Consider the following 25530-nt stretch of genomic DNA (forward strand, 5'->3'; position numbering starts at 1 on the left):
TTATATAAAATGATGATGTACCTACCTACCTACATCGTTACCATAAAATTACAAAATGCTAAAACAAAGTGAATACATTTATAATTTTACGAAGTTATTTCATAATGTAATCTTACATTTTTGCTTATTAATTAGTGATATTAATTTAGAATTTTTTTTTTTGTACTATAGACATTAAAATATGCAATTTAAGGTATAACTATATTTCATAGTACGATAGTATACCTTAATTATAATTTATAAGAACTTGCTCGCGCGTATAGTGATAGTATTGTATACACAGTTAAAAGTAATATGTATCTATAGTTAGTTTTGATTTATTGAATGATAAATTAATTTTTCAACTAGTTATTATAAGATTAATGCGTATTATTTTGTAATATATTTGTATAAACAACAACAACAACAACAACAAAATAGATAAATATAATTTCTAGTTTACTAGAGTAAAATAAGATGATAGGTAATCATTTAAACTACATTTTTTACTATCAGTTAGTTAATTGAACAAATTAATTACTTAATATTTGTAATTATAATTTTATGTTTAAATATATAGATGTGAAAAAGAATATTTGGAATTCAGAGACGGTGCAGCTCGATTTTCACGGTTAATAAGTCATATTTGTCAGTATCAAGACATTCTTGACATCGAAACTACAGACAGATTTTTATACATAAAGTACTTCACAGATTTAAATGTACCCAGCAATGGTTTTAAGTTAAATGTTTCTATAGGTAACTAATATTTTATATAATATATTATATTATTTTTTTTACATTATATTTCTGTAATTATGCATATTTATTTTAAGTATCAGTAAAAACATATTCAAATCGTTATTATGTTGTCCTTTCTCATGTCATTAATTACATTTTATTGTAGAAGTAATTTTTAATTTTAACTTCAAAAGGTTGACTTGTGTGTTACACAGTACACAGATATTTAAATGCTTTGGGTTATCTTACATAAAATGTTTTTGCTGTCATTTTTTTAGTTACGAAATTTACAAAATCTTATTGTTTTATTTAATGTTAAAATTTAATGATAAAAGGTTTTAAAAACAACATGTCAAGTCTATAAAATATTTTGATTTTAAACAGCGAAATGTGGTGGTACTCGTCGTGCACCTCGAGGTATAATATCGTCGCCTAAGTATCCCAGCTCATATGATTCAAATATGGATTGTGAGTACAAAATTATCACTAAATCAGAAAAGCAAATTGTGTTGAAATTAGAGATAGTGAGTCTTAACCACCGGAATCCAAGTATTGGAATTGTAGAAGATACAGCAAACAATGAAAATTACGACGACACATTAACTATATTCGATGTAGACCCTTTTAACAAAACAAGTAATATCTATATTCTTACAATTTTGTCTTTTTAAAATTTATGAAAATAGGTATATAAATTCCTATTTTTTTGAATAGCCTACAATCTACATATAATATGTTGTATTATGTTGCTATAATTTTTAGTTTTGCATAAATTTTAAGTTTTCATCATTTGAATAGCTTTGGGAGTAGAATTTTAACACATTTAAATAAAAAAAAAAAAAATGATTTTTATATTATTGTAATTTTTTTAGGGGTGAAAATATCAACAATTTTTGGTTCCGATCTACCATTAAATGAATTTAGATCAACCGGTCAAGAATTAATTATTAAATTCAAATCACACATTATAAACGGGCCAAATCGTATGAACAACACAAATGCAAAATTTTTATTTTCATACCATACTAATTATATTGGTAATTTAATTAATATTTACATAAGTTGTTTTAGTACTTCAGTTGTAAAAGCTTACTTTAAATAAGTCTTATTGTAATTTTTTTTTTATTTTTTTAAAAACAGTCACATTATTAATAATTTATGAAATTTCAAATAATCGTTAATCTGTATTTAGTTTTCACATTTTATTCAATGCTTTACATTTTTAGAATACGATTTTACATACGCACAGTTAAAATAATTGTTAGAATGAAATTCGTTTGTATATATATATTAGTATTTCTATTTTTATTATTTAATAGATTGTCATAAAGAGTACCAAGTCGAAAGTGGTGAAATAACTACACCTGTCTATGCTAGTTTGAATAACGGAGTGGTATACTGCTCTTTTTATATCCAGGTACCCAAAGGACGCAGAATCACTTTAGAAATAATAAAAGGAAAATCGCTCGCTCAAACTTGTGAATCGAATAATTTACCAGAAAATGCGTTGAAAGAAACCCTCTTAGTAAATATAAATAACTAATTCTAATAATATGTATTTATTATAATGTATAAAATTCCATACTTTAATATATGTATTTAAAAATGAAATAATTAACTCTTGTATAGATATTTTAATTTTAAATTGTGAATGATCATAGGTTTATCAAATGATTTATAAGGATAGTGAGAATTATCTATGCATTGACCCTATTATCAATCCTTTATCATTAAACTATATGTATGAATCGATTTCAAATGATATGTCATTAGTTTATAGAAGAGGAAATGGTAGTACAAATGGTTTTCGATTTAAATTCTCATCGGACAAACCTCCCAGTAAGTAAATAAATATGTTTTACGGATTTGTTACATAAAACTATTGTATACACAGATATGCCATGAAGGTTCAAAGTGTGTTAATTAATTTCGGAAAAATTTAAACTATGTAATTTATATTGTGGCATTTAATAATAGGTTGATATATTATAATGCATGGTTATATCTATTGTTATAATATTTTAAGTTTATATTATTGTTTTTAATGTGTTTATTTAATTAAATACTAAAATTCAGATAATTTCTTCAATTCAAAACACTATTACAAAAATATACGTACAATGTTATACCTAAATAATAATAAAAAAAACAATTTACATTTTTTAAATATTTAAATTTATTATATATTTTATAAAATTACAATATACTACGAATAATGGACATGCAAATATTTGATACAGTAGAATTATTATTTGTTATTTTTACAAAATACATAATTAGATAAACTACAGTTTTATGAGTTATATCTTTATGAATGTTATAGCTTGTGGGGGTATAACAGATGCCAGCATCAAAGGTAAATTAGAATTTCCAATTAGAAATCTAACTAGGGGTGGTTGCAAATGGGATTTTACAAATACAAATGGAACGATTGTAATATCAACAAATTTCAAAGTTAATGAAAGCTTGTTGAATTGCCGAGAACAATCAAATTTTATCTTACTGGCTACTGATGGTAGATATATATTTAAATATTCTAACCTAGGTAACTTTTTAGATATATTGGAAATATGAATTTTAATTATTTTTTAGAAGATGATAGCTTATTATTAAATAGGTATTGTTCAATGGCAAATACGAATGACAAGTTTACAATTTTAAGTCCTATGCCCATGCTTAAACTTTTGGTAATACATTGGAAATTTTAACTAAACAAAAATAATGAATGAACAGATAATGAATAATGAACTTATAAATATTTTAGGTGTTCACAAATTTAAAAAAAATGAACTACACAGGGATTATTGATTACAACGTTAATTCATGCGGCGGAGTGATAAATGGACAAAAAATAACAATAACTAGTACAAATTATCCTAAAAATTTCGGTCAAAATTTAAAATGTGCATGGAGTTTAAAACTTCCTGAAGGTAACAACGTTGACGTAAGTAAACACCAAAGATAAATATTCAAGTATATATTATTATGTACTATATTATATTATTTATTGATATAAATTATTTTTTTTTATTATTTTAAATTAGTAAGATTCGAATATATGTATCTAATGTTTAAAATAAAATAAAAATACTATAAGTAAATAATTTTTAATTAAAGTTGTAAAAAAACTTAAGTATAAATTAAGCTTGCAAGGTTGAGTATTGTTTAGAATTTATATTTTAGGGTAGGTTTATTATGTTATTACAGGAATTAAATACAATTTTATACTTCTTTCTAATGAGTTACAATAATTATAAAAGAATTTGATATTGGCCAATTAAAAAAAAAGTATCTTAAGTTTAAATTTTTACGAAATTAAAAATTCACTTGTAAAGTGACGATTTACTTTCAAATAATTGTAGATTTTCGTTAAAGTCAAAAATTACTAGTCGTAAAAACTTGAAATATACACTAGTTGTTTAAATTGCTATTTTCTGTAGACCAGATGTTCTTAACCTTTTTATTTTTGCGGACCATCAATTCTGTAAAAAAAATGTTTTGAAGCCTACTAATAGCACACCTATATACGTATTTGGTATTTACATGCATATAATATATAATCCATATTTAATATTATATGGTTCACTTCTCATGGGTTGGGAACTGCTGCTGTAGATGATTCCATTTTAGAGTTTCAGGTCAATAAAACATAAACCACCCTTTTTACCACCTTATAGAAAATATACTTATATCCTATGATAAAAAATCATCTCCGTTCAAAATCGTTTTTTGTAGGTAATATCATTGCATTTAAATTGAATACATCCACTATAGTGACTTTTTCTATGTCCGAGATCCACTCTCAATACCTACTGTACAGCAGAGCGTTACATACTTAACCTTATTTTTTTTTTCACCAGAAAATATGTTATTATAAATGTATTTTCATTAAGATAATGTTATATACAATAATATGTTATATTTATTGTAGAGAATTCTGCATAAACTTAGAATATTTTATTTTTATTTTTAGATACGTTTTAATGATATTGATCTTGATTCATCGTGTGATAATAATTATGTCATGTTACACGATGGCCCTAGTCCTGAAAGTCCTATACTTGGAAAATACTGTGGTAATATTTTGCCGGAGAATTTAGTAGCAACTTCAAACAATCTATGGGTTGTATTTTCATCTGAGACTGAAAAAAGTAACAGGAGAGGGTTCAATTTAACTTTAGAATCAAAACAAAATGGTTGTGGAAATATTTACGTAATGGACAAAGGAGAATTATCTTCTAGAAATTATCCTAACTTGTACCCAAATAACGAAGAATGCGAGTGGACGATAGCGGTATTGCCAGGCTACAGAGTCAACTTGCAATTTGTAGAACGTTTTAATTTGGAACAAAGTGTAAACTGTACTAAAGACTATGTACAGGTAAGAAATTATGTATACAGTGTTATATAGTAAATTATTAGTTAATTACATATAGTTTTTTATTATGTAAAATTTTAATAGTGTCAGAAGAAAATTACATTTGAAGTAAAAAGTTTTAACACTGTAATATTATGTAAAAAAATATACTTTAACTTTCAAAAAAAAAAAAATATTTATTTATTTATAACAAAATAGGTTTTTAATTTTGTAAATGATGTTTGGACGCCATTCGGAAATCGATTGTGTGGTCGTCAAATTCCACCATCATTTAACTCATCTGAAACAAAACTTAAAATTCGCCTAAGAACTGATAGTGATATACAAGGTGATGGTTTTAAAGTAAGTCAATATTTGTATTATATTGATAAAATAAGATTTTCTAGGAAAAATGTATATCTTTTTATTTAGATCAAGTGGAGTAGTTTTTGCGGTGGAATTTTTACTGAAAGTATTGGTAAAATTATTTCACCAAACTATCCTAAACTGTATCCAAATAATCTAGAATGCAACTATACGATAACATTCCCCGGAGAAGAAATAAAATTAATTTTTAATTCTTTTGATTTAGAAGAAGGTAACTTATTATTGAATATTATAATTTATATTTTGTTACCTATTTATATTCTTTACATAAATTGTTAAAAAAAATCTCGATAAATATTTTATACCTTATACCTAATATAATAGATAGTAAATTTCAAATGTATTTGGTCTTTGAGTAGGTCATGGCGTATAATGGATATATTTTATTGTAAACAAGAAATGGCCCTGAACAGTGATAATGAGTTAATTTCTATGTGACTATACCCTAAAAGGGTATATCGTGCTGTATATTATATTTATGATATTATTAGTATTCCTTATTTCGCTAACAATTTTCTAAAATATTAAATAATATTACAAAGGCAATAATGACGTATTATAGGAAACAGAATCACAGAAACCGTTTACCTAATATAAATCGCGATACGTTTAAATAACCACACTTGTTTGAATATTTTGGAAATTTCATTATGTATAATAACAAAAAAAATCATTTCAAAAAGTTTTAAATCTACGATTAATACTTTTTGGGTAACAATAAAATAACTAAAATTTGTTTGATGAAAAATCTTTGTTTTCCACTTAAGAAGAAACTACATCCACATGACATATTGTTTTTTTTTATAAACGAACACTATAGTAAATTTACTTTTAACAATACCGATTTAGAGTTAGTTTTAATATTACAGTTGATTAAGGGAGACAAAGACAATTAAAGGCAAGAACATTATCATTATTTTTGGTATGATTTGTATTTATTTTGGTTAGATTACTGACGAGTATACTTTTAGTTGTTAGTTTTAAACTTTTTTATAACTATCACCAATTTAATGTTGAATAATTTCTATTAAAATTTTGATCATCACTCTTAGGGAAAACTTTATGAAAAAAAAAATCGTATCCAGATTTTGCGTAGAATTTTTTTCAGATATTTTATTACTGTTTACTTGAGACAAGTTAGGTACTGTAACGAAAAATTGTAAAGTTATAATATTAATTTCATCTTTGTGATTTTTTGATTGCCATAAGAACTGTAACGCGAAATAAGCCAAAAAAAGTGTATCCAGCCCTGAAAAAACTTAAAACATATATTTGTTATATACGTTAACTAAAAATTAAGAACATATTTTAACGTACATGAAAAAGTAAATAAATGATTATCATTTTTATGAATGCGCAGAAGGGAGATGTAAATACGATAACTTAACAATATACAACCAAGCAGGCGTGTTTGACGATCAGACAAAACATTTCGTTGCCTTATACTGTGGGAGTAACGTACCACGTCCAATGACATTTATGGATAGTGTCATGATGATATTGAAGACGGACTATGTATATACCTACACTGGATTCGAAATACAATATGCTATTCAAAGTAAAAAAACAAACCTAATATTTAATTTTCAAACTTGTAAACATAATATGGTATTAATAATTTAATAAAATGTAATCCATTATTTAGCTGAATGGCATAGGTTAAAGAATCTTTCAATATGCGGTCTACCGTAATAATAATAAAAGAACAATGCGTAGTATATTATAATACAAATTTAATTGAATTCAACGGTTTTATATGAAATAAATAATTAAAACAATTAAAACTATGATAAAAATATAATTATGATTCTTATAGATTAAAAACAAAATATATTTATATATTATTTATATATATGTAATTTAACTGGATTCTTTAGTTGAGAATAAATTTACTAGCATTTTAAAAAGTCAATTATAATTTATAAATAAACTGTGCTAGTCGGAGTAACTTTTTAAAAAACACAGTAATAAGCTATATCGTATAAATTAAATTATTTTTATTTATATATTACATTTATTTCATATTAATATTATTACTGATAATTTTCTGATATGCAAAAATAAAGTATGTGTCATTGGGAGATATAAAGGTAAAATGTTGGACATGGCGTAATGTAGTAGACACCATGACCGCAGTTGGTGTTGCAGACGACGCTGGTGTTATGTAAGCAGTTACGTTTCTATAGTTTATGGATGGGTGACTTACTAAGAATTTTAGCAACACGTAGGTACGGCATTTCCTGCCTAATCATAATCGTCGGGATAAAAATATTATCTAGCTGAAAAATCTCTCTAAAAATAAGTAAAAAGGTAAATAGACTGCATACTACTACGAATTTATTTGCAGTAGATACTAAGTAATCATAACGATGGTAGATCGCATACTAGGTTATGTTCAATTTAATTTATCAAACATAAAACATATTAATATTTATACAAAACAATATTTAGTTAATTGTCTAGTTCAAATTGAAAAACGTGATGATAAAGTGAAAATTTGAATAGAATATATATTTTAATAATAAACATTTTATACAGTTAATGACTTTCATAATTTTATTTTCAAAGATATAATTATAGCTTTTGTTAATAACGATACAATTGTAAAAGCATTAATAAATACTTGGTTTAGATTTGTTTTAAAAATATTCATAGAAGTTTTTTATTTTTATTATCATTGATAATAACTAATGACTAATCATCAGTATAGTACCTAATCATCACGATTTTGATAATGTTCACTTTTATGTTAGTTTGGTTTTATAATGGATTACGAAAATAACCACGCTATAATAATCGTAGACATATTTAAAGTTGTTTTTTTTAAAATAAACGGATACAATGGTAATTGTTATACTTTTTTGTACAGAATGTGGAGGAGAAATTACAAGTCCAGGTATTATTAAATCCCCATTAGCTATTGATAAAATATTTGGTATTTTTAAATATCCAGATGATGCAAACTGCACTTGGGTTATACGAGCACCACCAGATCAAACTGTACAGCTTGTGTAAGTTTTATTTGTAGTTTAATATTTAATTAAATTAGTTTTAAATTGAGCGTATTTTACAGATTTACTAAATTTCACTTGGAAAGTTATGCATCTTATGATTCTTTTTATTATGAATCGTCACAAAAATGTTTGAATAATACTGATTTTGTCGTCGTCATCGATGAATCCGATCTTAAAATTAATAATACTCAAGATGCCGTCATATATTGCGGAGTTTTCGATAAATATAAGTTACCAGAATTTGTGTCTAAAACCAATATTGTGTATGTTCAATTTATCAGTGATTCTTCAAGAAGTGGTAGTGGATTTGAAGCCGAAATAAAATTTACTTATGGTAGAGTTGTACATTTTCTTAATTGTTTATTAAAACTAAAATTATTTACAGTTGTTTTAGAAATTTAAAATTTTTTCATTAGTCACCAAATATTGAGTAAAACAATCAACGGATTTAGATAAAATTGGATAAATATATATTTTTTTTCAAAATTATATCCTGTTTTTACTAAATATAATACCGAGTACATTTTATAAAAATTCAGCTATTATTACGTTTCTAAAATTCAACTTAATAATATTTTAAATTTTTTGAACTTTTTTCACTAAAGTCGAAACTATTTTTGCACTGTAATATCTAATTGTTTTAAGAATTATTTGAATAATGTGATTATTTAGACCAAAAATATTGTACAAGTACAAATTTACCGTCAATATGTCTAAAAAATAATATTAGTTAGTGTCATAGCAGATCATATATATATATATATATATATATATATATAGCGATAATTTTATTGTATTGTATATTCGTAGCTTATCAGTCATTCATTAAACATTAAATGTTTTTGTACACTATATTATTAAGACAGTATTCAATAATATTTTTTTTTTCAAAATAATAATGTATATGTATTATGTTTGATAAAAGAATATAGTAGGCATAATTTTTATTTTATTTTTAGGCAAATCTCATGGTTGTGGGGGTACTATAAGATTAAATCAATTAAATGATACGTCCAGTTATACATTGAATGCTCCAAACATTACTGTAAAAACTGATTTGGATTGTGGATGGTTAATATTAGTAAAACCTTCATATACTGTACAGATGCAAGTTGTCAGTTACATAGAAACACCAAAATGTTTTTCAAATACAACAAACTGTTTATGTAGTTCTATTCAGGTAAAAATAATCTAAATCGTTTAATTCAACTTGTATTAAATAATATATTTAGTATAATAAACTAATATATACGATTTATTTATTTCATTGAATTTTTTGATCTGGACATTTCACCGCTTAATTCGTCGGATTAGTATTGATAAAATCATCGAAAAAGGATAATTAAACTAATACCTAGCTATACAGTTATGATTTGCTTACAATATTATTGTGATCATTAATATTTTGTAAATACTAAAATTGCCTATCAATTTAATCTTTAAACTATTTGCTTTGTACATTTTTTCATTACATATCTATAAGATATAATATGTTTTTATGTTATGAATATTGTATATATAATAATATAAAATGATATCATTTTACGATATTTATTTTATTTTTTTGCTGTACACCAGTTAACAGCTTAATTTTAAGTATATTAGGTTACATAATATAATAACATAATATTATGTTATAATATAATATAATATAATATAATACCTTATATAAAAAAGTTCCAAAAAAATCAAATTCAGGAATTGAGTAGGTTTTTAATTACTAATTATTTTCGGTTTACTTTGCTCAAAACAATATATCACAGCTTTACAGTGATAAAATAACTTTTACGTGGAACATCGTTGAATGTTTTTATTGTGATAAAGTGACATAGAATATGGTGATAACATATTTTATAATTTATATAAATATATATATAAATATTATTATTAATAATTTAAGGTCAACGGTCTATATTTTAGTTTTATGATGGTCCTGGACGTTCCGCATTAAAAATTCGTCAATACTGCTCAGGAAATGTAGACTATCCTCAATTATTATCAACTGGTAGTGAAGCATATATTAGATACTCGGGCATTGCTTTGGATGTAGGCACACATTTTGAAATAAAGATAACACCAGTGATATGTAAATTTTATTATTAGTACCTATTTAAAAATAAAATAAAATATTTTAATAAACAATTGTTTCTATTTTGATAGCGGTTTGTGGCCCAAGTTCATTGACTGCGACTAACCAATCACAAGTATTAACGTCTGCAAATTATCCATTACCATATATGAATAATTTAATTTGTAAATGGTACTTGCAATCAGAATCTTCTGGGCAATCTCTCATGTTACGATTCACGGATTTGAATTTAGAGGACACCAACGATTGTTCATCTAATTATTTGGAAATAAAATATTTAACGGTAAATCATAAATATCCCATTATGATTTAATAGATAATAAGAAATAAGAATTAGTAAACTAATGCGTAATTATCAACTTATCAATAGTAATTAGCAAATTAGATTATCTGCATGAAAATAAAAAAATAAGAAGTAATGTGTTTTACGTTAAGGATAGCACGAAATCTTCCGAATATTTAACCTTGAATTTTATTAGGATATTTTTGACTGCTTTAAGGACTTATAATTAATAATTATATAAATAATAATTAAATACTTAAACTTATTTTTGAAAAACTTTTAAATTTTTTTGGATTGTATCTTTCAATTCGAGTTTTAATTAATTTTTTTTTCTTAATAACTTTAACTTATAAAAATTTTTCTATCTTAAAAATTAACTTATTGAGTATTATTTAAAATTTCAATTTATGCATGTTGTATTTATCGTATTTTTAACAATATATATTTAATTTTTTAAAATTTAATTATTTAATTTAATTCAAATTAAAACAATGAGGGATATAATTAAAAAAATATATATATTTTGTTGTGTATGCAGAAAATTTTGTTTTAAACATTTTTATTTTTAAAAAATAAATGTAATTTCAAGTTTTTTAGGTAGTAAAAAAAATCTCGAATAAAATTAAGGGTTATAATTAAGAATATTCTGTGGTAACTTTATCGTTGAACACGCCATATATAATGTAAACTATTCAAAATATAATGTTGTCCTTATAAATTCAAATATTTATACATTTATTTATAGTGGCTGGAACGGTCTTACTATACATATCGTGTTTGCCACGAAGACCATGTACTTGATTTTGAGAGTGAGCCTTCGAAAACGTTTACATTGACACTACACACAGTAGCTGACCAAAAAACACCAAAAGGTTTTAGATTAGAGTATATGATTAAAAGTATGTATTTGCAGTATTCAGATTCAGTTTACAGTGTTTACACTTAAGAATCATAGATCATCCGTAGAATGATTTTATAGTAAACATAACTGTTATTAACAATGCAATTTATTTATAGGTTGCCCAATAACATATAAAAAACGCTATGGGTATATTCATCATGAATTTTATCCACAAACATCGACGGAAGAAGAATGTATATTCACAATAAACTTAGCTCAACCAAATTTAACAATTTCTTTATATATTTCAACGTTCATTTTTATGGGGCCATTGCCATCGGTGTCACCTGTATCTAGTTACTTGAAGGTAAATTAGTTATTAATTACAGCTGTCAATTCCTAGTGTTTAATTTAAATTTAATTTAAGGTTTATGATGGACCGTCTGCCTCTTCACCACTTGTGTCAACTTTGAACGATAGGATTCGGATTCCTCTTGCTGTATTTTCAACGGGTCCATCGTTGACGATGGCATTTAAATCAACAGACAGATTAATAGGGATGTTGGACATGAGTTATACCTCTACGGATCAAGGTAGAATTAGTACAATATCATTATACGTTATTCATAATTATTATGGGTATTAGTTTAAAAAAATTTAAGATTTAAAAATTTATTTTATTTTAACATTTTAACTTAAAAACTTTTGGGTTTTCGTTAATTTAATTTCTTGTTTTACTTAGTTATATTTAACTAATGTAATATCAACGAATGTAATGCAGTATGATTTTTTTTTTTTTTTTGCTGACGAAAAACATCCTTTAAGTACTATAGAAAAATACTGCATATACATTAAACAGTTTTGAATTGGTAAAATTAAAGTAGACTAATATTATAAAAAATATAAAATATTAACTTACCTCGAGCTAAAAAATAAAAAAAGACTATTGACTTTCTTAGCTTTGATAAACTGTGTATTTTACTGCTGTTTTGAATACAAATATAGGTAGAGGTTGCGGTGGAAAATTGTTCAATATAGAGGGCACGGTTGTAAGCCCAATGTATCCTATGGCGTATAATAAGAACTCAACTTGCAGGTGGGATATTGCGGTTCCTAGACCACATCCAATCACAATTCATTTTAGAGGTGTGTACACAAAATATTTTGTCAATGTTTTATTATTTAATGTGTTATTGATGTATACAAATTGAATTTTGAATGATTTTTTGATTAGTCATACTCTTAAGTGTTTCAATTTTTTTATAAGCAGAGTATTTATCAAACAATTTTCTGGATATATACCTGACTATGCCACTTCACTCGACTCATCTAATCTTGGTATACGTGTATACGTATAACGAATTAATTAACAAATCATTAATTTTTTATCACCATTATTCTCAGTAAATGTTAATACTATATTCTATATTATAGATTTAATTTAAAAATGTATTTTCATTATAAAAATTAAAAAGTCACTTTGCTATATAGTAGGTATCGGCTATAGCTCGTCATTGAGAAGATAACTATACAACCTAGTTGTTAATTTTGAATTAAATAATTATACACAATAAAAAATATTTTAAGTAAAGACTACGTCTTGTCGGCGTACAATACATCTTCAAAGTAATTCACAATTCTGATAAATTTAGTGAACATTTAAAATTTAGATGATTATAAAAAAAACCCCGCACTTATGAATAAAAATGTTATCGTATTACATAATATTAAGTTAAATAAAACTAAAAAAGGTGCAACATTCAAAACATACATAAAAATGTTAAAAGAAACTAAATATTTTTAAAATTGTATTAGGTATATCTAGAAAATATGAGCATAAATATTATTTTGATAATTTTTTTTTCTAATTTTCATGTAAATTACTAAAAATCATTTATTTTTTATGTTATTTTCTATCAAAAACCTCCCTCCAATTTTAATATTTGAGTATTTTATATAAATAGATACAATTAAAGCTGTTTTTTAAAAAAATACATACATTATTGAATAGAAAAATAGCACTTCCATTCATCAATTCACTAATTTAAAAATATAATTTATTTATTTAATTTTAGTTTTTAAATATATAATGTTAAACATTTGTGAAATACTTTTTGATAAGGTAAAATTGTTTATTGAATGATTTTGTAGATATTTTTAATGAAGTATAAAAGATCGTATATAGGGCGATAAACAACAATTAAATAATCCCATAACTTATAAGTTATTTATTTAGAATGAAATATTAATTTTGTTATTTTAAAACTACAGTAAATTATGTAGTACCCATTAATATCGATATTTTTTAAAAAAATTTAGTGTTTAACATTGGTTCAAAGATGTCCTGTAACACAGATTATTTAGAAATGTACCACGTTGATCAGAAAACGGGAAGATCGTCGTTTATTGTTAAATACTGCGGTGGAGTGAGTTTATTAGCTGTTTACAGTATATAATATAATGATGTAAATGTAATTAAATTTCGTTAATTTTGGCCGTTTTTATCGTTTATTTAGGATATTCCGGCGATCCATACCAGTGAAACAGGAGCAGTTTTCATTCGTTACGTGACAAGCATAAACAACACCGGTACCGGTTGGATATTGCTCTTCAATGATAAAAGTGATATCTAAAACAGTTTTACGTGTATGTTTGTTGTCTACGAATTAAACAAAAATATTACAATTAATGATTCTGGTTTTATTTTATATTTTAATTAATCATCGTATTTTCGCCTTAAATGTATTGTATGGAGGATTAGTAGTAGAAACCATCAGTTAGTGTCATATTAACTCGGCCACACGGAGTACTTTAACTTTATTCATTTAATTCAAAATTTAAATGTGTTAAATATTGTGTTACATTAAAAAGATACGAGATAATTCTATTTTAATACAATTTTTGACTAAAGGCATAATATTATGTATGTATAATGAAAAATCACATGAAACCTGAATTAACTTATGATTCTATAATTAGCTCTACTTCTTCAGTATCTACAACAGAAAACTTCAAATCAAACCAACACGATCATATAAACAATATTATTATTATTTAAATGGAAACGTTATTTTTACGTAGGTAAATATACACAATAGTATTAAGTGTTAATAATTATTAAAAGTTAGCGTACTTTGATTGAAAACGATTGATATATTATGACGCATCAATATTGTCATATAATATTATGGATGAATTGCAGATATTGTTCACATATTCAACGAGTGGTCTCTATACATTCCTCTGATAAACTGTTCTTGCCCGAATCGCTGTGACTTTCCATGATAACATTTTCTCACAGTGTGCACAGTTGGCGGGAAGTATCCGTAATCATTATAGGTAGTCGCGTAGAACAGATTGGTTGGAGTTCGTCTGGTGTTGCTGTAGTTTTGTAAACCTGTAGCACGGAATCATATTCGACATATTATACTCAATAATACAGTACGAGTATACAAATTATTAATATAATATAAAAATTATATTATAATATATTATTAATTGGTGATCTGATAAGCGTTTGATGATTCTTATTTTTTTTTTTTTATGTAGAAAAATTGATGAAATTTGAAAATCAAAATTGAGACGATAGAGTGTCTAGTTATCAGTCAGTATCGGTGTAAATCTAACTTGAGTGGATTGGATACGATCTCCAGGCACTTGTCTGGTGCTTTTTTTCGCAAGTCAAAAAGTGTAATTTTGATTTTTGAATTTGAGTGTAGGAAGTTAATCATTATCATTAGTTTGAGTTATCAGTTATCTTTAATAACAAAAATTGATGCTTATTCTCACTTGAGGTGAATTGGATAGGTTTTCCCAGGATTAATTTTTGTTTTTTTTTTTTTGTTAAATTAAAAATCGAAAACACAAAAGTTGTATTTGAACGTAGGTATATATATACGTATACCTCATAATATTAATAAACATTTATCCCCCGTGAGGTTTGAATCTTAATGCAAAACCAGCAGGTGGTGGAACCTAACCACCCGCTCTGGGGGTTTTTTGCATGTTAAAAAATTTAAAAGATTAAATTCTAGTATGACTGCATAATAATGAATATATATATATATAAATATATAGGACTATTTATCGGTTGGGATAAAGCGGCCATGGCGTATTTCTATACACACGTGTAATCGGTGAAGTCGATACGATATTATAAATTATAATAATTAATACTTCTATTTATCCTATTCATATTATATCGAATCTAATACCGCGTTTTAAGTGTATGACATCTTGTACCTACCTGGATATTCAAAACGGCTGGGTAAGTTATTTGTTTTGTAAAAGTCTGACGTTTTTTCTTGGACGTCACCTGAACTGCCGTCTTTATTGTCCATGTTGGAAAAACTGACTACGTGCCGTGAGTCATACCACCTAAAATGAATTATAATATTATTGATCTAACTACGACCCTTTCTTAAATACCCTTCACGAAAACCACTGCAGTTGTACTAAATATATTTATTTTAACAATCGTTAACTCAAAACACTTATATTAAACATTCAAAGTTAATGACAGAATATATTTTAATTATGGGTGATTACTTTATTTTGAACGATGACACAATTTGTTTAGGCATATTGTTAGTTTGCCTAGTAATATATTTTCGACAATACGGGGAGTGGAACTTATATATATTTTTAGCGTTAAAGATTTTTGTTGTCGTGAAAACAGGGTTAAAAGGTTAGAGATTTATTTTTGAAGTTTTAATCTTGTGTGCAAACTTTCAAAACTCGTTTGACGGTAGATAGCGTTGCCGTTATAATTGTTGTATTTATCTTTTAATTTTACAGATGTCTGTATTAACCAATTGTGTACTATGATGTTTTAAATTTTCTCGTGTTTATTTAGTTCTGTGTACACAAAACGATACGATCGTACAGGGGTTTCAGCTCATACGAAATAATGTTAATTGTAAGTTGTGGTATAGTGGCAATGTAACCAGGATGAGTGTGCTCTTTTATAGTAGCTTATAGTTAAGTGATTGTAGACTTGTAGAGAGAAAAATGTTTAATATTAAAAGTGATGAGTATATAATTTAAAAATGTACTTGCTACTGCAGATACACAATAAAAAAATATTCTGGTTAATAACAGTTTTTCTGCCATTAGACAATAATATAGCCGATTAATAGACAACGACACTCATAGATTATTATTGGTATACCAGGAATCTACACGCGTTATTTAATAGTATAAAACATAAATAATCTATGCCTTTATATTATATATTAAATATTATATTTCCTATTAACTAGGCAATCAAGAACCGCTCAAGCCCACGAGACGAAAACTAGTTGACCGTCATTTCATCTTCTTACAAGGGCGCCCGCAGAAATTTTCACCAGGGGGGGCAAGGTGTATAATGTATATTATACATATATATATATATAATGCTAGGTTAGGTTAAGTAAAATACTGTAATAGTGTAATAGGTATACAAACATTGGCAACAAAAGCGGGGGGCATGGCCCCTCCTGGCCGCCCCCCCCTGCGGGCGTCTATGTCTTCTTATAAAATGAGTTTTTATATATCAGGCATGATTTATTTAAAATTATCAAACTCTACCACATCAAATCAATCTGATCACTACATAACTTATATATATATATAGTACTAATATTAAATGACTGATAAACAGTGATACATTTCTAAAGTTATCACCTTGACAATATATAAAGATGACATAACGAAATACTATAAACAGTATAAACAGCAAACAGGCGTGGTATAACTATGAAATAAAATACTACACTTTGTTTAATTTAGTAATCTATTTTTTTTTTTTTGTAATTTTACAGGAAAAATATTTGTAATTTTGTGTTATATGATGGTGAATTTCATTCGTATAATAACTATTTCTACCTACTCAAACTGTTAATTTTTTTTTTTTTGTGTAATTCAAAAACAAATAACTAATTTATAAATTAATTAACTTTATTTATTAATAAACTAATTAATACATGGAATTTCTACAAAATGTTTATATCATTATTTTACATGCATTATATAGCTTTCAAAATATGTTGAACTGTTATAGGAATTTTTGATTATTTTTTTCTTCAAATATTAATAAAAAATTATTCACTGGGCAAAAATTCTTAAAAATTTAATCCAAGATCCAATTCAAGTTGTACTTGTATCTTTTTAAAAAAATTAAAAATATATAGGCACAACTTTATACATTTTTGTTATTTAGAATTTCAATACAATTTATCAAAATCACATTATAAAAAGGAAACTTTTTTGTAATTTAAAATCTATGTAAAATTTTCTTTATACAACTGACTTTTGAAAATTTAATAAAAGATTTTTCACAAGTAATTTATACTGGATTCAAAAAAATCTAAAAAAAAAAGTAAGTAAATTACTTATTTAAACAATAAACATCAAATTGGAATTAAATAAGTTGTTATAATATAGTATAAATACATGTCATTTTAATAATTGTAATAATTAAATAATAATAATAATAATATAACAGATACAATATTTTCGGTAAACATTATATCAAACTAGTAACTACCATAATACTTAGAGTAAAATAAATAACATTAATAGCTATACTTATCAAAAAACAGTAATATCAGGAAGTATACTAAAAAAAGTAAATTATAGGCTAATACACTGACCGATCGGTTTTGCTCAGAACCATTTTTCATATATAATAATATATGTATCATATAGGTATATTATCATGAACTTCAAATTTAACACATTCATAATGCTGGATAAAAGTGACTCAATTTATATCTAATATACATCATAACGGTAATAACTTGATAAATTTTTCTTTTTTTTTTATCAAACTTGTTTATACATTTTGACTCGGCAATGCAATCGGTTACCTTTTTTTTTGAGTTTTCACAAATTAATTTAAATTATTTCAGGTTATCTTGTAATTAAATACGACTAAAATATAATTATTAATCATATAATTATGGCATAAACTGTTTTATTAAAATACGTAATTTTGAGCTAATGTTTGTAGGTAATTATAACAAAGTTCCTTTAGAGGCACGCAACAAGTATAAACCATAACTCACTACAAACTACATAGTTATTATTCTAAAATCTAAATTACGTAAACTAAAAATATACTATTTTTTTTAATATTCATTTATATCAAAAGTTTTGTAATTCTAATTTGAAAATATTCAAACATATATGTGTTTGTAATATACTACAGTTATAGATATTATTAAAATGCGGTACCTATTATAATATAATTATCAAAAATGTGATAATATGATCAATAATATACATTTAATAAATCGGGTATAATATAGGTATCTTTTATATTTACTTTAAAATCGAATTCAAAACAAAACTGTTGAAATCTATTAAATAAATAATTTATAATTTTGTTTTATAATAATAGATTCAGATTCTGTGTAAATCAATTATTAATATATTGTAACTTTTAAATGCTTAGATAATTTAAATTCTATAATATTACTGTTTAATAATTTTAAATGTTATATACAACAGCCATTGTTTATTTAATTAATCAAATAAAATTCTATGAACATTTTCAAGTTTTATTTTTTCATTATTTAATATCGAACATTAGGCTTGCAAATATGATATTTCTTCGAAATCTATTGTCACAGACTAACTCGGATTTTACTAAAAACATATGTTCTACACCAGTAGAAGTAAACATGTTATTGTATATTGAGAACTAAGGACTTTAACCAAAAAATAGTTTACTTCAGTAAAAATGTAATTTGTAATATTATTAACTAACTAAAATTTTTAGACCTATCAAATACCTATTTCCAATAGTGTTTTACATAGGTATTAGTTTATGATTTGGATAACTTGTATATTATGTACGTAATTAATAAGGGTTTTTAAATTCTATCTTTGGTCTAGTAAAAGTAGTTAGATATCTTTTAATGCAAATCTATAAGCGCTTACATTTGATTTAAAAATTGTGTACCATAACCGTTTGGTTGTATCGTAGATACTGGTACAACTGAATAAAAGTTGTAAGAGGAAATAGATATATGGTTGCTGAAGTGGCCCAGTGGATATTTAATCAGAGCTTGCGGGCCATACAAGATCACGCGTATAAATAATTACTGATTTTGGTAAGTATTGCGTAACAAAATAATACATAAAAATCAACTCTGGTCACAAAAACCATAAGAGGTATCGATAATCCAGTCAAGTACAAACTCAGAATGCAAAATGCATATTAAATTAATTCGCATTTAATCGTATACCGTTTCTGTTTCGTCGTCTAGCGCAAAAAAACCATTAAAAACACTATGTCGCGCGACACATGTGTAAACACACCTATACAACACATCCGCGACAGCCGTCTTTACGACACTCACGAACGCGTAGGTACGTGCATCGCGCGGTCGGCGAACGCGTCTAATCGCCATCGCCCCTCAATCTCGACTCCAAGTGGAACGAAACACGCACGTTCCGCTGACCACGAGAGAACACAGAGTGTGAATCGACGACATCATGAAATTCGTGTTAAACGTGGTCGCGTTGGCGGTCAGCGTGTCGCTGCTGTGGTGGATGCCGCCCGTCCAGCCGTTCAGAACGCACGAAATCCTAAACAACCACAGAGAACTAGTGCTCACGGTGGCGGCCAACGATCTAGTCTGGTCGAATTTTCTGGACGTGGGCATCAAGTTCAACACGGAAACGCTGTCACCCGCCGCAAAGGAAGTACTCGAAAAGGTGCCGAAAATAACTATGAAGAGCGCGGGCGAACAGCAACCGGAACATGTCGGAGAATCCTCGGCGGAGGGTCACATACAGTCAGAACACGTCATAGTCCGGGCGCTGCACGTCGTCGTCGACGTGGCGACCCGCTACAACCAGCATGGCGCCGCAATCGATTTTGCTTTGCACTCGATCGTGACGGCCATAAAGTGCAACGCTTATATGTTCGTTCTGATGCAGTTGGAAGCGATCGAGAAAAACATCGCGATGCAAAACGAGGTTGTCACCATGCAGCCGAGGGAACTTTGGTGGACGATGGTCCGCGTTTTGGACAAGGTGGCGGTGCTCAACCAATACTTCACAACGGAATACCATATGTATCAGCAATGGGACGAGATCGCTAAAAAAGACATGACAAAGGAACTGCCACCAAAATTCAGTGGTTTCAAGTCATTGGTCATGGACACGCTGAAGAATTCGTGCGAGCTGAGCACGTTCGAGGAGATACATAACCACATGAAATTCAACAGCGCAACCGAAAACTTCGATACGTCTACCGGCTTGCAGGAGATTTTTAAGAAATGCCAGACTTTTTTGACGAACTGGTTCCATGACATACCAATCAACACTATGAAACTTGAGGTATGGGAAAATGTTCTCAACAAAACAATAAAAGAATCGAGCGAATCGAAGGAATCGGAGGAATTGAAAGAAACTCCTTCGATAATTGAGTCAGCTTAGGCCCATAACGATTAGTTCTAAGAAGTATTTATCTTTGATAAATGAATACAAATAATTACAAAAAAAAAAAAAAAATTGTTATCAATAGTCCTAATAACCTTATACGGAATCTGATTTTTGAAACTTACAGTAGATCACCTGTAATTTATAATAACTCCGACATACTATTTTACTAATACAGTTAAGTATTTTTTTTTTTTTTGTGTGTACTTTAAATTAAGTATAATAGATAAATTTTATTTTATTTTAAAAATGCATTAACGATTAACTAATATACTTATCTAGAAAAATAATGATTTGTTTTACTTCTTTTTTTTTTTTTAAATATTATACAAATATAAAAGTATATCAATGGTGTTTTTAATAATTTTAACGTTTCAAATATTATGTTTGTTTTTTTTTTGAAACTAAATATAATATTCTAACGATGATTATTATTTAGTTACCAAAAAAATGGTTGGTTTTTACATTCAAACTGAATACCTACATACCATATTTTTGATTTCCTGTCCGCATGTCTATAAATATAATATCACAAAGTAAATTTTTCGATGAAATAAAAACAAAATAACAAAGATAATATTGTAAAACGTGGATGTAGATTTTTCCTATTTGTACGTGGGTTATTCGTCATATCCTATGCATAAATAACGTTGAGAGGAGGAGGATACGTAAACCATAGTATCATACAATAGTTTTCAAACTTAACTTTTCTTAAAATAATTATTGTTAAAAAAATTGTGTGATTTTTCCACGCTATTCGTTTATGTTGTCTTCGATTGTTTACCTCGTAGGTACAAAGTCGAAAAATATAATACATAACAACAATGATATCGTCCGCTCATATGAATTGAAACTTCTACGACAATGCGCTGATTACCGGTCTTCTGGTTGCTACTGACTCTGGTACACTTATTGTTAGAAAGTGTGCAATCGGTTCACACACTAAAACACTGCAACTGCGCCAGTTGACCTGCAGTATAATCCTCTACGAGGACACACTCTTTAAAGACGTCCTGTCGAGGATCTAAAAGGTAAACGAAAACGCGATAATAAATTTACTTGACGAGATGGACTTGCTCAGATACGTCATCGACTGAGGCGCGTAGAAGGTCGTGTTTAAGATACCGAATTTACCACTTAATGATTCAGATTAATTCGAAAAAATTAAACTGCTTATGTACAAGGATAAAGTCGAAGATATCATATACAAGAGAAGACTTTCTATAAAAAAATGACATCGCTGCAATATAATAAGTATATCTGTTGTAACACATCCGTGTATGAAATATAAGCAGGTGAAACGATCATAAGAAATATAGATATTTTTTTGCAATTAATGGATGTTATTTTAAACGATTTTAATTCTAGTTGAAAACTATCTTACTCTTAAATGTGTACATAACATTATTATTTATGAAACTATTAATAATGCTAATAAATGTATGTTTAGAAATTTATAAGAGGATTTAAAGAACTATTCTTTGTTGAGACATTTTATGCATCAACATTTAACAACATTTTTTGGTAGGTAATGTTTATTTGAACTTCGTGCATAATATTTCTGTTGAGTAATTAAAATAAACTAATAACTGATAGGTTAAAGTCGTAGTTGTTACAAACCATTATTAAATCAACATCTACTTAGTGGTCATTTGATTACTTTTTTAATGAATATTTAACAGTTGAAATAATTTGGGAAATATATTATTAATTATATTAGAATTTGTAATATTTTTTTCTGATACGCGCATAGACCACAATCTCCCTCGCTTATCACTTGCTTGTCTTTCACTAGTTTCTGTATTAAAAATATAATAGAGTGTTTTGTATTAATATTCATTTTATTTTTACTTTTTTAAAATCTTACTATTTTAAATATATTTATATAGGTATCAAATTTATAATTAAATCTATTTATTTTTTACCCTCATTGATATTGTTTGATTATTGAAGTTAATAATAAATTTAACTATTTGACTAATAAAATCTAATTTTATTTCCACTGGAATACATTAGAAATGTACTACTAGATTATAACATTAACTAACTAAAAAATAAATAAAATTTTAAATAAGAAACTTTTTGATATATTCGAAAAATTATTATTTGAATTACTACAAAAATTAAGTTGATTCTCTAAAATTACATTTTATTATTCACGTATGTATATTATTGTTTTGAACTGAAGCTCAGATGGCTATAAAAATGATTTATAAAGTAAGCATACGCTATTATTTTTCAAAAATACTGTAGAACATGGTTATAGTGCTTTTTCCTATTGTTCGGGTCATAACCATATCATGCATTAAGAATTTATGGAAGATAGTTTACACGTAAAATTACCAAACAATAGTCTTATATAAAATACTGATACGAAAAAAAAATATGCGATCGTACGCTACTCATAAACTCTGTTATTTCATTTGTTTACTGTGTTGAAACAACATATTTTTAACAAAAAAAAACGATATTCTTTCTTGAGTGCTATAACACGTTTATGCTAGCACGTGTGTACACAAGTCTATGAAAACATTTTTGAGCTAAATAGAAAAATAAAAGTATTCAAAGGTGGTGGAATAGTGAGCGGTTAGGACGTGTTTTTGTGACGTCCGCTCATCTGAATCGAAACTTCGATAACAAAAATGCGTTGTTTACCGATCTTCTGGTTGCCAATAGCTCTGGTCACGCTTTTCGTCACCCGGTATGCCATCGGCGTATCTACCAAATTACAGCTGGGAGAGTTGATCACTACAGTCATCTACGAGGACAAACCAAACGAAGACGTCCTATCGGAGATTGTAAAATTGGACGGAGAAGATCTGAAATCGATACCGTTTATCGAGACCAAGGTGATAGATATAAATAAAGTCCACCCACTGAAGACGCTATTCGCGCTATCTTCTAAATACTCGCATTATTCAGGCGACGACCTAAACTTGAGCGTGATCATCTTCGGTACGTCCATCACATGTTTGACACACAAGCGCTTGGCCTTACACCTGGCGCTGATGATCCGGCTAATCGAACAAGACGGCGGTAAGGTGTATGCCCGTATGCGGACTCTCGTTTTTGGGAACATCATTCCATTTTATATGGACATGTTATTATCTGTCCATAGAAATGGCGATGATTTGTACAGCATGTACAAAGTAATATACGATATGAATTCGTTGTTGGAAGAGGGTGCGATTTCCGACTACCAGCCTAGTATCGGCAATTTAAAAGAAGAGCTTAAAAAGCTGAACACCGTCATAGAGTCGTCTTGCGTAGTCAACAAAATGAAGGATTACTGCGAAAATTTCAAACTGAGCGAACTGGGAAAATGCTCGGACTTTATTACCGACGAACATCTGATATCCAGCCTAGTGGATGTCAAAACTTCTCTTGAATCTCTTAAAGCAAACGAGAAAGCCTTATTAAATTTTTTTAAAGAAATGGATTTGTTCAGACATATGGACGAAAAAGTGTGGACGAAATTGTTGAAAATACCACAGTTACCAACTCACGATACAGAGGAATTTGAAAGAACTGAACCACTTCCGTACAGGGCTGAAGTCGAAGATATCATAAATATGAGAAATTCTTCTACAAAATATGACTACAAAACAAAGGATGAAAATAACGCTGAAGCGAGTAAATTACCAGCGGGAGTAGTGAAAGACGGCGGATCGACGGATGCCCCGTTAGAACTTTCAAAGACAGAGACACCACCAGAATAATAGAATCTTTGGTGTTCAAACGCGTTCGTTGACGTTATATACCTACTCTAATTTGTTAATTTTTTGTAATTTATAAATTGCATGCATTTATATTTTCTAAACGTATCATAATATATTATGTTGAATTACTATAGGTATAATAATACAAAAATAAAATAATAAATTATATCATTTAAATAATGTAAATGTCACTTATGTTGAATTTTTATTTAATAATTATTGTTCAATATTAAAAAAATAAATATTAATAAACCGTTTGATTAATAAATTAGTTTAATTCTTTATTGCTAATCGGATAAAATTATAAAATTAATTTTCACTAAAAACTTTATATTGATTAACCAAGATAAAAAAAAAAAAACAATCTTAATTTGGTAAATAATACAAAATGTAATATCAATATATTCGATATCCTACATATATATCCTACTGTGTGCGCATAAATTTACTCTTATTTTAATCTATACTTTAAATGTTATGTTGTTGTAATCAGTGGTGTATTGGAGGGTATACGGCGTATACTCACTTCTCAAGTTTTTTTTTTGAGTGTATAGTCTCTAAATAAACGGCAATACGTGGATATACGGCCGTATAGCCCCGTATAGGTACCCGTAAGAATTTTCAGTGATAAAAACAAAATGTTCTTTAAATTTGTAATTTTCATTTCTCAAAATTGATAAACCTG

The 25530-nt window shown here is 27.0% G+C and overlaps 3 protein-coding genes across 4 annotated transcripts in view; 2 read left to right on the top strand and 1 right to left on the bottom strand.

Annotated features, from left to right (window-relative positions):
* The window catches only part of LOC114125389 (cubilin-like), a 30857-nt gene extending 16476 nt beyond the window's left edge, over nt 1-14381 (top strand). The window contains 23 exon segments of the mRNA XM_027989006.2: nt 560-738; nt 1105-1356; nt 1593-1757; nt 2040-2245; nt 2382-2559; nt 3044-3235; nt 3313-3407; nt 3485-3664; nt 4694-5101; nt 5297-5440; nt 5510-5675; nt 6825-7022; nt 8334-8475; nt 8538-8812; nt 9438-9658; nt 10399-10564; nt 10639-10850; nt 11596-11749; nt 11868-12058; nt 12119-12284; nt 12697-12837; nt 14011-14117; nt 14208-14381. Coding sequence (XP_027844807.2) covers nt 560-738; nt 1105-1356; nt 1593-1757; nt 2040-2245; nt 2382-2559; nt 3044-3235; nt 3313-3407; nt 3485-3664; nt 4694-5101; nt 5297-5440; nt 5510-5675; nt 6825-7022; nt 8334-8475; nt 8538-8812; nt 9438-9658; nt 10399-10564; nt 10639-10850; nt 11596-11749; nt 11868-12058; nt 12119-12284; nt 12697-12837; nt 14011-14117; nt 14208-14324 — 4255 coding nt within the window. The 3' untranslated portion in view covers nt 14325-14381.
* Nucleotides 14186-16081, bottom strand: LOC114125391 (piercer of microtubule wall 2 protein). Of its 2 annotated transcripts, XR_007603573.1 has the most exons (3): nt 15938-16081; nt 14825-15088; nt 14186-14320 (listed from the first exon to the last, which is right to left on the bottom strand). XR_007603573.1 is itself a non-coding variant. In XM_027989008.2 (2 exons), exons 1-2 carry the CDS (start codon nt 16029-16031, stop codon nt 14901-14903), a joined length of 282 nt encoding a protein of 93 aa, XP_027844809.2. In that variant the 5' UTR covers nt 16032-16081; the 3' UTR covers nt 14391-14900. The 2 variants fall into 2 exon arrangements, 1 of the variants encoding a protein (XP_027844809.2); XM_027989008.2 differs by lacking the exon at nt 14186-14320 and having other exon boundaries at nt 14391-15088.
* Nucleotides 16082-23673: 7592 nt separating this feature from the next.
* Nucleotides 23674-25116, top strand: LOC114125378 (uncharacterized). The gene has a single exon (XM_027988994.2). It carries the CDS (start codon nt 23769-23771, stop codon nt 24843-24845), a length of 1077 nt encoding a protein of 358 aa, XP_027844795.1. The 5' UTR covers nt 23674-23768; the 3' UTR covers nt 24846-25116.
* The last annotated feature ends 414 nt before the right edge of the window (nt 25117-25530 follow it).

The sequence above is a fragment of the Aphis gossypii genome, chromosome 1 (assembly GCF_020184175.1).
Source record: "Aphis gossypii isolate Hap1 chromosome 1, ASM2018417v2, whole genome shotgun sequence".
NCBI lineage: Eukaryota > Metazoa > Arthropoda > Insecta > Hemiptera > Aphididae > Aphis > Aphis gossypii.